The sequence below is a fragment of the Ahaetulla prasina genome, chromosome 1 (assembly GCF_028640845.1).
Source record: "Ahaetulla prasina isolate Xishuangbanna chromosome 1, ASM2864084v1, whole genome shotgun sequence".
In the NCBI taxonomy this organism is placed as follows: domain Eukaryota; kingdom Metazoa; phylum Chordata; class Lepidosauria; order Squamata; family Colubridae; genus Ahaetulla; species Ahaetulla prasina.
The window spans coordinates 96,653,250-96,666,631 of record NC_080539.1 but is presented as its reverse complement, the minus strand read 5'-3'; the positions used below and the strand labels follow the sequence as shown (position 1 = coordinate 96,666,631).

Genomic DNA, 13,382 nt, shown 5'->3' with positions numbered 1-13,382 from the left:
TATTGCTGTTTTTTTCTATTATAAATACAACATTTATCACTTCAAAAATGAAGTGAGACTTACATCCGCTTATACTCATTAACTTTAGTACATTTGCAACAGACAACATGATCAGAACCTACGTCCAGGAAATTTATTGGTTAACAAAATAAGGGATGATTACACTTCTGTAATGTAATGTAATTAATTAATAATAATAATAATGGCACTTCTAAATTTTTATCATCTTTGAATATCTTTACAGTTGGTGAAACAAAAGCTGCAAATTTAATTTTGGAAGAGGAATCTGCTGAAAATATCAAGACCAGCTCACCAGAATTAAATGACAAGTCAAATGAAGATGAAGTACAGAAAGACACAGAAGATGCTGATAAACAGTTGGCATCAGAAGAAAAAGAAGATCAACCTAGTGTATCTCCATCAAATGATGTTGGATTTAAAAAGGTTTTTAAATTAGTTGGATTCAAATTTACAGTTAAGAAGGATAAAACAGAGAAAATTGAACCTGTTCAGCTATTGGATGTGAAGCCAGAGGTTGCAGAAGGGTCAAGTGATGTGGCTGGAGAAGATAAACAATTAAAAACAGAGACAGTGGGAGAAGCCACAGAAAGTGAAATCACTGCCTCTGTAGACAAGACTGAGGAAGAAACTCAGGCTGAGGAGATGGAACGAGAAACCTCCTCTGAGAAAGTAACGGAAAGCCCTGTTGACGCAGAAAGCAAAGAGGCAGAAATTAAAAACAATGGGATTAAATCTCTAGAGTCTCCGGTAAGCCCATTAAACAATGACACTGCATCACCTCTAAGGAAGTTTTTTAGTCAGAGTTGGGCTGGGTTTAGAAAAAGGACAAGCTTCAGAAAATCTAAAGAAGAAGTGCAAACTGAGAAAGAAAAACAAGATCAGGAAATGGAGAAAGATGTGACAACAGAAGTAATAATTGTTGAAGAAGAATTAGAAAGAGAAAAACTGACACCAGAAAAAGATGAGACAGAAGTTTCTTGCCAAGCCAGTGATGAAAAAATAGAAAGTGAGGAAGAGAGAGAAGAAGAAACAAAAATGGTCGAAGTTCCAACAGAAACTGATCTGAAAGAAGCTGCCACTCCCAGTGAGCAAACATCAGCAGAAGAACTGGATGAAAATATAAATAAAGACATTTCTTTTGAAGCCAGTGATGAAAAATTGGAAGGCGAGAAAGAAAGGAAAGAAGAAACAAAAGTGATCAAAGTTCCAACAGAAACCGATCTGAAAGAAGCTGCCACTCCCAGCGAGCAACCATCAGCAGAAGAACTGGCTGAAAATATAAATAAAGAAATTTCTTTTGAAGCCAGTGATGAAAAAATGGAAAGTGAGAAAGAGAGGAAAGTCTCATCAGAAACTGATCTGGAAAAAGCTGCTACTCCCAGGAAGCAACCATCAGTAGAACAACTGGCTGAAAATATAAAAGCAGTGGATATAATCTTGAAAAGGTTGACTGACCTGGAATCCAAGAAAAAATTGGAACAAGTGCAAAAAAGTCCAATAGGCATAGAGCAGAGTATTGTTGTGTTGCATGAATCAAAAACAGAACTGTTACATGAAGCATTTGAAGAAAAAACAAACCAATTGGATTCACTGTCTCCAGTAGCAATAGAAAAGCCTGAGGAACCTTCTGAAATAATAGAAGAAAAACCAGAACCAAAGGCTCCTCTGGCCACAGAAATTTTTGATGAAAAACCTAGAGAGATAAATATTGATGTTAGAGCTGTTGTGACAGAAGAAGAATCTCAAATAACTAAAAAAGAACAACTAGTTCTTGAACAGTTAGTGGAAACAAACGATGACTTTCAGAAAGAACAGCCCACCGTTGAACAGTTAAAAATCACAGAAACAGTTCTTGAAATACCAAAGGAACATTTCATCCAAACCGATTCAAGCAGTCTTGATGCAGCAACAGACAAACCTCCAGAAGGCATAATAACAAGTGAGGTAGAATTGCTATCATCTCAAGAAAAAGCCAAGATGCAAGGCAGCCCTTTAAAAAAGCTTTTCACAGGTCCTGGCTTAAAGAAATTGTCAAGAAAGAAACGTAAAGGGAAGAAAGAAGCTAAATCAGAGGAAGCAGCAGAAGAAGCACAGCAGTTGTCTGATACTGCAGAAAGTCCAGATGACCCAAGGGGAGAGAGTTCTGCTTCTTCTCCTGAAGAAATAACAGAATCCATAGAAAAGTCATCCGATGCTGCACAGATTCCTGAAGCTAAAGAAGGGTTTCCTTCAGATGCAGAGAAGAAAAGAGAAAGTGTTACACCTTGGGCATCTTTTAAAAAAATGGTGACTCCTAAGAAACGGGTTAGGAGACTTTCTGATGGTGACAGAGAAGAAGAACTTGATAAGACAACTGAAAGTGCACCTAGTGATGAACAGGAAGATATTAAAGAAAATGGTGAGGAACAAAAATTAGAAAAAAGTGCAGATGAGCCCAAGAAAAAAGTTGATACTTCTGTATCATGGGAAGCTTTAATCTGTGTAGGCTCATCAAAGAGAAGAAGCAGAAAATCTTCATCTTCTGATGAAGAAACTGAACAAAGACTTGCTCAAGATGAACAAAAATTAGATGAGAGTGCACCAAATAAAGAAGCAGTACCCGATACCGTCTTTACTAGCTCACATGAAAGTGATCAAGGACAAGGAAGTTCTTCACCAGAACAAGCAGGAAGCCCATCTGAAACAGAGGGAATTTCAACATGGGAATCTCTTAAAAGGCTAGTAACCCCAAGAAGAAAATCTAAAACAAGGATGGAAGAGAAAAATGATGAACCCATCCCAGTTCCAAGTTTAGAACATGCTACCTTAGATGGGGATACTGGAAAAGAAGAATCCTGGGTTTCATTTAAAAAATTAATGCCTGGTCGTAGGAAGAAAAAGTCTGATGGAATACCAGAGCATGCTCCTGTTCTAGAAGCTGGAGAAGAAACGACAGGAACAAATGAGGAGGACTTTGATGTTCCAGCTGTGGTTCCTTTATCAGAGTATGATGCTGCTGAGCAAGAGAAATTTGAAGCTCAAAAAGCAGAGCAAGATGATATGGATAAGGAAATTGCAAGTCAAAATATAGAAAAGTCAGAAAGTACATCAATAACTCAGCAGGTCACTGAAGGATTAGTTCATGCAGTTGCAGTCTCAGTGGTAGAAGGTGAGAGAGCAATTATAAGTATTGAAGAAAGGTCCCCCTCTTGGATACCAGCTGCTGTGACCGTGTCCACTGAACTTGTGAATGATGACGAGGAACAGTCTGAGCAGATTTTTGGAACTGGAATTGTTGAAGAAATAGCAGCGGTTACTAAACTTGTGCCACAAATGAGAAAAGATATTAGTGGTGATAGTATAATCGGGGACCTGGAGTTAACCTCGGAAGCAGTTACAGCTAGGGAAGAAGCTTCAATCATTGAAGAGACAACTGAAGTGTCTTGTGCTAAAGAAACAACTGAAATGTCTTGTGCTGAAGAGACAACTGAAATGATTTCAGCAGTTTCAAGGCTAACTGAGTCTCCTGATACTACAGAAATAGCTACACCAGTGCAGGAGATCGAGGAAAATGAGCAAGACCTGGAAGAATTAAATAAACAAACACAGCAAATGTTGCAAATTGTTGCTGAAAGAATTAAATTGTCTGATGAAAAGGGGATTAGTGCGAGTCTGACAGAAGCAACAGTTCAGTCATTGTCGGCTAAAGAAGAAACTGAGCAAGAGCTGATGACTTCAAAAGGAACCCCCTCTGCTGAATTTCCAAAAGACGTCCGGCTTAAAACAATAGAGTCTCGGGCTTACAAAATTGTGCAGAAAATAATCCAGAATGCAGTTGCCCAATTTCATCAAGAGTCCATAGTTCTTTCAAAGCAGGAGAATGAAACTGCTGTTCTGTATCCTGATCCTGATAAACTGGCATTTTATGAGCAAATAAATTTGGTGCTAGAAGAATCAGCAGACAGATACACCAGAGAAGGTGCACTCCAGATGGGCGCATCTGGATCCCATTTAGAAATGGAGGTGCCAAAATCTTCATCTGATGAAGAAACTGAGGAAAATGTGATGACTTCAGAAGGAATTCCCTCTATTGAATTTCCAAAAGATCTTCAGCCTGAAACAATAGAGTCTCAGGCTTACAAAATTGTGCAGATAATAATCCAGAAGGCAGTTGCTCAGTTTCAACAAGAGTCCATGACTGTTTTAAAGCAGAAGAGTGAAATGGCAGTTCTGTGTCCTGATCCAGACACAATGGCATTTTCAGAGAAAATAGATTCAGCGCTAGAAGAATCAGCAGGAATATGCACCAGAGAAGGTGCACTCCAGATGGGTGCATCTGGATCCCCTCCAGAAATGGAGCTGCCAAAATCTTCATTTGATGAAGAAATTGAGCAAAAGGTGATGACTTCAGGAGGAGTCTTAACATCTACTGAATTTCCAAAAGATCTTCCGCCTGAAACAATAGAGTCTCAGGCTTACAAAATTGCTCAGAGAATAATTGAGAATGCAGTTGCTCAATTACAAGAGTCCATGGCTCTTTTAAAGAAGAAGAGTGAGTCTGCAGTTTTGTACTTTGATCTTGATAAAGTGCCATTTTCTAAGAAAATAGATTCAGTACCAGAAGAATCAGCAGGAATATGCACCAGAGATGGTGCACTCCAGGTGGGTGTATCTGGATCCCCTTCAGAAATGGAGCTGCTACCATCTTCATCAGAAGAAGAAATTGAGCAAAAGGTGATGACTTTAGAAGGACTCTCAACATCTACTGACTTTCCAAAAGGTGTTCAGCCTGAAACAACAGAGTCTCAGGCTTACAAAATTGCGCAGATAATAATCCAGTATGCAGTTGCCCAATTTCAGCATGAGTCCATGGCTCTTTCAAAGCAGAGAAGAGAAACTGCAGTTCTGTATCCTGATCCTGATAAAGTGGCATTTTCAGAGAAAATAGGTTCAGTGCTAGAAGAATCAGCAGGAAGACGCACCAGAGAAAGTGTACTTCAGATAAGTTCATCAGGATCCCCTCCAGAAATGGAGTTGCCAACATCCTCACCTGTTGAAGAAGCTGAGAAAAAGGTGATAACTTTAGAAGGAATCCCTTCTACTGAATTTCCAAAAGATGTTCAGCCTGAAACAATCGAATCTGAGAGTTTAAAAGTGGTGCAGGAAGTGAGTGCAGTTGTTAAATTTCAACAAGAGCCCATGGCTTTTTCAAAGCAGAAGAGTGAAACTGCAGTTCTGTATCCTGATCCCGTGGAATTTTCAGAAGAAATAGATTTGGCGCTAGAAGAATCACTAGAGAAATTCACCAGAGACAGTGCACTTCAGATGAGTACATCTGGCCCCCCTCTAGAAATGGAACTGCCAAAATCTTCATCAAAAGAAGAAACTGTGGAAAAGGTGATGATGACATCAGAAGGAATACCCTCTGCTGAATTTACAGAAGAATCAAAAGGAAAATGCACCAAAGAAGATTTGCTCCAGTCTGGTACATGTGGATCCCCTCCAGAAATGGATCTGCCAATTTCTTCAGCTCAGGAAGAAATTGAGGAAAAGGTGATGACTTCAGAAGGAGTCTCAACATCTACTGACTTTCCAAAAGTTATTCTGCCTGAAACCACAGAATCTCAGGCTTACAAAATTGTGCAGATAATAATCCAGTATGCACTTGCCCAATTTCAACACGAGTCCATGGCTCTTTCAAAGCAGAAAAGAGAAACTGCAGCTCTGTATCCTGATCCTGATAAATTGGCATTTTCAGAGAAAATAGATTCTGTGCTAGAAGAATCATCAGGAAGACGCACCAGAGAAAGTGTACTCCAGATAGGTTCATCTGGATTACATCCAGAAATAGAGTTGCCAACATCTTCAGCTGATGAAGAAACTGAGGAACATGTGATGACTTCAGAAGGAATCCCCTCTACTGACTTTCCAAAAGTTATTCTGCCTGAAAGCACAGAGTCTCAGGCTTACAAAATTGCGCAGATAATAATCCAAAATGCAGTTGCTCAATTTCAACAAGAGTCCATGGCTCTTTCAAAGAAGAAGAGTGAAACTGCAGTTCTATGTCATGATCCTAATGCAGTGACATTTTCAGGGAAAATAGATTTGACGCTAGAAGAATCACCAGGGAAATGCACCATAGAAGATGCACTCCAGCCAGGTGAATCTGGATCCCTTCCAGAAATGGAGGTGCCAATATCTTCACTTGATGAAGAAACTGAGGAAAAGGTGATGATGACTTCAGAAAGAATCCCCTCTGCTGAATTCCCCAAAAATGTTGAGTTTGAAGCAATAGAATCTCAGGCTTACAAAATTGTGCAGATAATAATCCAGAATGCAGTTGCTCAATTTCAACAAGAGTCCATGGCTCTTTCAAAGCAGAAATATGATACTGTAGTTATGTACCATGATTCTGATGCATTGGCATTTTCGGAAAAAATAGATTCAATGCTAGAAGAAGGATCAGGAAGACGCACCAGAGAAAGTGCACTCCAAACAAGTACATCTGGATCTCCTTCAGAAATGGAGGTGCCAACATCTTCAACTGATAAAGCAACTGAGGAAGAAGTGATGACTTCAGAAAGAATTCCCTTTACTGAATTTCAGAAAGATGTTCTGCCTGAAACAATAGAATCTCGGGCTTACAAACTTGTGCAGATAATAATCCAGAATGCAATTGCTCAGTTTAAACAAGAGTCCATTCCTCTTTCAAAGCAGAAGAGTGAAACTCCAATTCTGTATCCTGATCCTGATAAACTGGCATTTTATGAGCAAATAAATTTGGTGCTAGAAGAATCACCAGACAAATGCACCACAGAAGGAGCACTCCAGACAGGTGCATTCGGATCCCCTCCAGAAATGGAGCTGCCAAAATCTTTATATAAAAAACAAACTGAGGAAAAGGTGATGGCTTCAGAAGACATCCCCTCTACTGAATTTCCAGAAGAATCAGGAGGAAGATGCACCACAGAAGGAGCACTCCAGACAGATGCATCCGGATCCCCTCCAGAAATGGAGCTGCCAAAATCTTTATCTGAAAAACAAACTGAGGAAAAGGGGATGGCTTCAGAAGAGATCCCCTCTACTGAATTTCCAGAAGAATCAGGAGGAATATGCACCACAGAAGGAGCACTCCAGACAGATGCATCCGGATCCCCTCCAGAAATGGAGCTGCCAAAATCTTTATCTGAAAAACAAACTGAGGAAAAGGGGATGGCTTCAGAAGACATCCCCTCTACTGAATTTCCAGAAGAATCAGAAGGAAGATGCACCACAGAAGGAGCACTCCAGACAGGGGCATCTGGATCCCCTCCAGAAATGGAGCTGCCAAAATCTTTATCTGAAAAACAAACTGAGGAAAAGGGGATGGCTTCAGAAGACATCCCCTCTACTGAATTTCCAGAAGAATCAGGTGGAATATGCACCACAGAAGGAGCACTCCAGACAGATGCATCCGGATCCCCTCCAGAAATGGAGCTGCCAAAATCTTTATCTGAAAAACAAACTGAGGAAAAGGTGACACCTTCAGAAGGCATCCCCTCTACTGAATTTCCAGAAGAATCACGAGAAAGATGCACCACAGAAGTAGCACTCCACACAGGTGCATCCAGATCCCCTCCAGAAATGGAGCTGCCAAAATCTTTATCTGAAAAACAAACTGAGGAAAAGGTGATGGCTTCAGAAGGCATCTCCTCTACTGAATTTCCAGAAGAATCAGGAGGAAGTTGCACCACAGAAGGAGCACTCCAGACAGGTGCATCCGGATCCCCTCCAGAAATGGAGCGACCAAAATCTTCATCTGAAGAAGAAACTGAGGAAAAGGTGATGCCTTCAGAAGGTATCCCTTCTACTGAATTTCCAGAAGAATCAGAAGGAAGATGCACCATAGAAGGAGCACTCCAGATAGGGGCATCCGGATCCCTTCCAGAAATGGAGCTGCCAAAATCTTTATCTGAAAAACAAACTGAGGAAAAGGGGATGGCTTGAAGACATCCCCTCTACTGAATTTCCAGAAGAATCAGGAGGAAGATGCACCATAGAAGGAGAACTCCAGACAGGTGCATCTGGATCCCTTCCAGAAATGGAGCTGCCAAAATCTTCATCTGATGAAGAAATTGGGGAAAAGTTGATGCCTTCAGAAGGCATCCCTTCTACTGAATTTCCAGAAGAATCAAAAGGAAGATGCACCATAGAAGGAGCACTCCAGACAGATGCATCCGGATCCCCTCCAGAAATAGAGCTGCCAAAATCTTTATCTGAAAAACAAACTGAGGAAAAGATGATGGCTTCAGAAGACATCCCCTCTACTGAATTTCCAGAAAAATCAGAAGGAAGATGCACCATAGAAGGAGAACTCCAGACAGGTGCATCTGGATCCCCTCCAGAAATAGAGCTGCCAAAATCTTTATCTGAAAAACAAACTGAGGAAAAGGTGATGGCTTCAGAAGACATCCCCTCTACTGAATTTCCAGAAAAATCAGAAGGAAGATGCACCATAGAAGGAGCACTTCAGACAGATGCATCCGGATCCCCTCCAGAAATAGAGCTGCCAAAATCTTTATCTGAAAAACAAACTGAGGAAAAGGTGATGGCTTCAGAAGACATCCCCTCTACTGAATTTCCAGAAAAATCAGAAGGAAGATGCACCATAGAAGGAGCACTTCAGACAGATGCATCCGGATCCCCTCCAGAAATAGAGCTGCCAAAATCTTTATCTGAAAAACAAACTGAGGAAAAGGTGATGGCTTCAGAAGACATCCCCTCTACTGAATTTCCAGAAGAATCAGAAGGAAGATGCACCACAGAAGGAGCACTCCAGACAGGGGCATCTGGATCCCCTCCAGAAATGGAGCTGCCAAAATCTTTATCTGAAAAACAAACTGAGGAAAAGGGGATGGCTTCAGAAGACATCCCCTCTACTGAATTTCCAGAAGAATCAGGAGGAATATGCACCACAGAAGGAGCACTCCAGACAGATGCATCCGGATCCCCTCCAGAAATGGAGCTGCCAAAATCTTTATCTGAAAAACAAACTGAGGAAAAGGTGACACCTTCAGAAGGCATCCCCTCTACTGAATTTCCAGAAGAATCACGAGAAAGATGCACCACAGAAGTAGCACTCCACACAGGTGCATCCAGATCCCCTCCAGAAATGGAGCTGCCAAAATCTTTATCTGAAAAACAAACTGAGGAAAAGGTGATGGCTTCAGAAGGCATCTCCTCTACTGAATTTCCAGAAGAATCAGGAGGAAGTTGCACCACAGAAGGAGCACTCCAGACAGGTGCATCCGGATCCCCTCCAGAAATGGAGCGACCAAAATCTTCATCTGAAGAAGAAACTGAGGAAAAGGTGATGCCTTCAGAAGGTATCCCTTCTACTGAATTTCCAGAAGAATCAGAAGGAAGATGCACCATAGAAGGAGCACTCCAGATAGGGGCATCCGGATCCCTTCCAGAAATGGAGCTGCCAAAATCTTTATCTGAAAAACAAACTGAGGAAAAGGGGATGGCTTCAGAAGACATCCCCTCTACTGAATTTCCAGAAGAATCAGGAGGAAGATGCACCATAGAAGGAGAACTCCAGACAGGTGCATCTGGATCCCTTCCAGAAATGGAGCTGCCAAAATCTTCATCTGATGAAGAAATTGGGGAAAAGTTGATGCCTTCAGAAGGCATCCCTTCTACTGAATTTCCAGAAGAATCAAAAGGAAGATGCACCATAGAAGGAGCACTCCAGACAGATGCATCCGGATCCCCTCCAGAAATAGAGCTGCCAAAATCTTTATCTGAAAAACAAACTGAGGAAAAGATGATGGCTTCAGAAGACATCCCCTCTACTGAATTTCCAGAAAAATCAGAAGGAAGATGCACCATAGAAGGAGAACTCCAGACAGGTGCATCTGGATCCCCTCCAGAAATAGAGCTGCCAAAATCTTTATCTGAAAAACAAACTGAGGAAAAGGTGATGGCTTCAGAAGACATCCCCTCTACTGAATTTCCAGAAAAATCAGAAGGAAGATGCACCATAGAAGGAGCACTTCAGACAGATGCATCCGGATCCCCTCCAGAAATAGAGCTGCCAAAATCTTTATCTGAAAAACAAACTGAGGAAAAGGTGATGGCTTCAGAAGACATCCCCTCTACTGAATTTCCAGAAAAATCAGAAGGAAGATGCACCATAGAAGGAGCACTTCAGACAGATGCATCCGGATCCCCTCCAGAAATAGAGCTGCCAAAATCTTTATCTGAAAAACAAACTGAGGAAAAGGTGATGGCTTCAGAAGGCATCTCCTCTACTGAATTTCCAGAAGAATCAGAAGGAAGATGCACCATAGAAGGAGCACTCCAGACAGATGCATCCGGATCCCCTCCAGAAATGGAGCTGCCAAAATCTTTATCTGAAAAACAAACTGAGGAAAAGGTGACACCTTCAGAAGGCATCTCCTCTACTGAATTTCCAGAAGAATCAGGAGGAAGATGCACCATAGAAGTAGCACTCCAGACAGGGGCATCCGGATCGCCTCTAGAAATGGAGCTGCCAAAATCCTTATCTGAAAAACAAACTGAGGAAAATGTGATGGCTTCAGAAGGCATCCACTCTATTGAATTTCCAGAAGAATCAGGAGGAATATGCACCATAGAAGGAGCACTCCAGACAGGGCCATCCGTATCCCTTCCAGAAATGGATCTGCCAAAATCTTCATCTGATGAAGAAATTGGGGAAAAAGTGATGGCTTCAGAAGGCATCTCCTCTACTGAATTTCCAGAAGAATCAGGAGGAAGATGCACCATAGAAGTAGCACTCCAGACAGGGGCATCCGGATCCCCTCCAAAAATGGAGCTGCCAAAATCTTTCTCTGAAAAACAAACTGAGGAAAAGGTGACACCTTCAGAAGGCATCTCCTCTACTGAATTTCCAAAAGAATCAGGAGGAAAATGCACCATAGAAGTAGCACTCCAGACAGGGGCATCCGGATCGCCTCTAGAAATGGAGCTGCCAAAATCCTTATCTGAAAAACAAACTGAGGAAAATGTGATGGCTTCAGAAGGCATCCACTCTATTGAATTTCCAGAAGAATCAGGAAGAATATGCACCATAGAAGGAGCACTCCAGACAGGGCCATCCGTATCCCTTCCAGAAATGGATCTGCCAAAATCTTCATCTGATGAAGAAATTGGGGAAAAAGTGATGGCTTCAGAAGGCATCTCCTCTACTGAATTTCCAGAAGAATCAGGAGGAAGATGCACCATAGAAGTAGCACTCCAGACAGGGGCATCCGGATCCCCTCCAAAAATGGAGCTGCCAAAATCTTTCTCTGAAAAACAAACTGAGGAAAAGGTGATGCCTTCAGAAGGCATCCCCTCTACTGAATTTCCAGAAGAATCAGAAGGAAAATGCCCCAGAGAAGGTACACTCCAGATGGGTACATCTGAATCCCCTCCAGAAATGGAGCTGCCAAAACTTTCATCTGAAGAAGAAACTGAGGAAAAGATGATGACTTCACGGGGCATCCCCTGTACTGACTTTTCAAAAGAATTAGAACGAAAATACACTACAGAAGGTACACTCCAGATGAGAACATCTGGATCCCCTCCAGAAATAGAGCTGTCAAAATCTTCATCAGAAGTAGAAACTGAGGAAAAGGTGATGATGACTTCAGAAGAAATACCCTCTGCTGAATTTGCAGGAGAATCAGCAGAAAGATGCACCAGAGAAGATTCACTCCAGACAGGTACATCTCAATCACCTCCAGAAATGGAGCTGCTAACATCTTCATCTCAGAAAGAAGCTAAGCAAAAGGTGATGACTTCAGAAGGAGTCCAGACCTCTACTGAATTTCCAGAATATGTTCAGCTTGAAACAATAGTGTTTCAGAGTTACAAAATTGTGCAGAAAGTGAGTCCAGTTGCTCAATTTCAACAATCGCAAGAGGACATTTCTCCTTTAAAGCAGAAGAGTGAACTCTGTCTAAAGGGTTTAAATGAATTCGGAATTCCAGAAGTTTTAAAAGTTGGTCAGCAAATTTCTAGGGCAGAAGAGAAAAGTCATAAAATTCAGCCAACAACTATAAATGCAGAGAGGGAAGAAGCCATTGAAGTAGCGAAAGGAATACCTTCATGTTCTATAGTATCTGAAGAAAGAGAAAACTGGAATTTCAGAAAGACAGATGCTGATCATGAAACTGTGAAAGAGAATGTAAACGAAATGGAAAGTAAGAAATATGATTCAAAGCCTCAATTAAAAGCAGATGTAGTTGTTGCAGCAGAGACTCAAAACATCGTGCTAGGAAGTATTGTCTCAGGAGATCATCCAGTAGGATCTCTTGAAACAGAACAATCAACAATAAAAGATTTAGAAGTTGGGCTTATAGATGAAAACCAAGATAAGTTAATAGAACATCAGACTCAGAGGAAGAGAAAAGAAGATTACAGCCAATCAACAGAATTTCCTGAGATGCCTAAAGAGGAAGACACCACATCTGGTGACAGTCCTCAGCTTCAGACAAAACTTGGCAAATTCTGAGGTTTTATGTAAGTGTTTAACTAAAATAATTCATTTGCAGTAGTTTAAATAAGAAATAATTAGATATTTTTGGATTTTATCAACAAGATAAAATACAATATATTTATATACTTCTGGTTTTGAAAACAATACATAATTGCTAACTAATTTATACTAAAAAAACCTGATTTAAAATGGGGAAGAAATAAATGCCTAAGATAGTATTTTGAATTTCTGTTTGAGGGACTTGTTTCAATTTCAGTAAATAAGTTTTGCCACAGAGTTAGTTGAGGAGGGAGACTTCAGCATAGTTTTTCCCAACTTGTTCCCCAAATACGTTGCATGGCCATTGCTTCACTGCTGCTATAACTAAAGGCCTTCCAGACTAAGAAATCGTATTAGATGTTTTTCACTTGCTGTGGTTATCTGATTTCCATAACCTTACTTTTTTTTCTAGTGTGTTTTCTTTACAGCAGCCATGCGATGTTAACATCATCTGCACCTGCAATCTTAAAAATTTCCAAGATTCTTACAGCAATTGTGATTTCTTTTTCATCAAATAATATCATATTTATACTTGGATCTCCAGGTGCCTCCATTGCATTTTGTTTACTTCCCTGCCTTATTTCCATTCATCCATTGGTGTCACCTGAGATTCATAATTTTGTATTATATTTCCTCAAACGCAGTCCTTTTTCTTTCATTATAATATAATTATAGCCAATCTGTGAACTATTTTGGTTAGTTCATTCAACAATCTTGGTGATATATGTTCTTATATCTGTTACATACATTTCATTCCAAGTTGCAATCTAAATATTGACCATCATCACCTACCAAAGTTTTGGCCACTGGAGATTTTCACATTAGTTTCTTAGAT

The 13,382-nt window shown here is 40.8% G+C and overlaps 1 protein-coding gene across 1 annotated transcript in view; it reads left to right on the top strand.

The window, feature by feature from the left end:
* The window catches only part of AKAP12 (A-kinase anchoring protein 12), a 65,282-nt gene that overhangs the window by 47,536 nt on the left and 4,364 nt on the right, over positions 1–13,382 (top strand). Inside the window, 2 exon segments of the mRNA XM_058169669.1 lie at positions 245–7,983; positions 7,985–12,531. Of these exon segments, the coding sequence (XP_058025652.1) occupies positions 245–7,983; positions 7,985–12,523 (12,278 nt within the window). The 3' untranslated portion in view covers positions 12,524–12,531.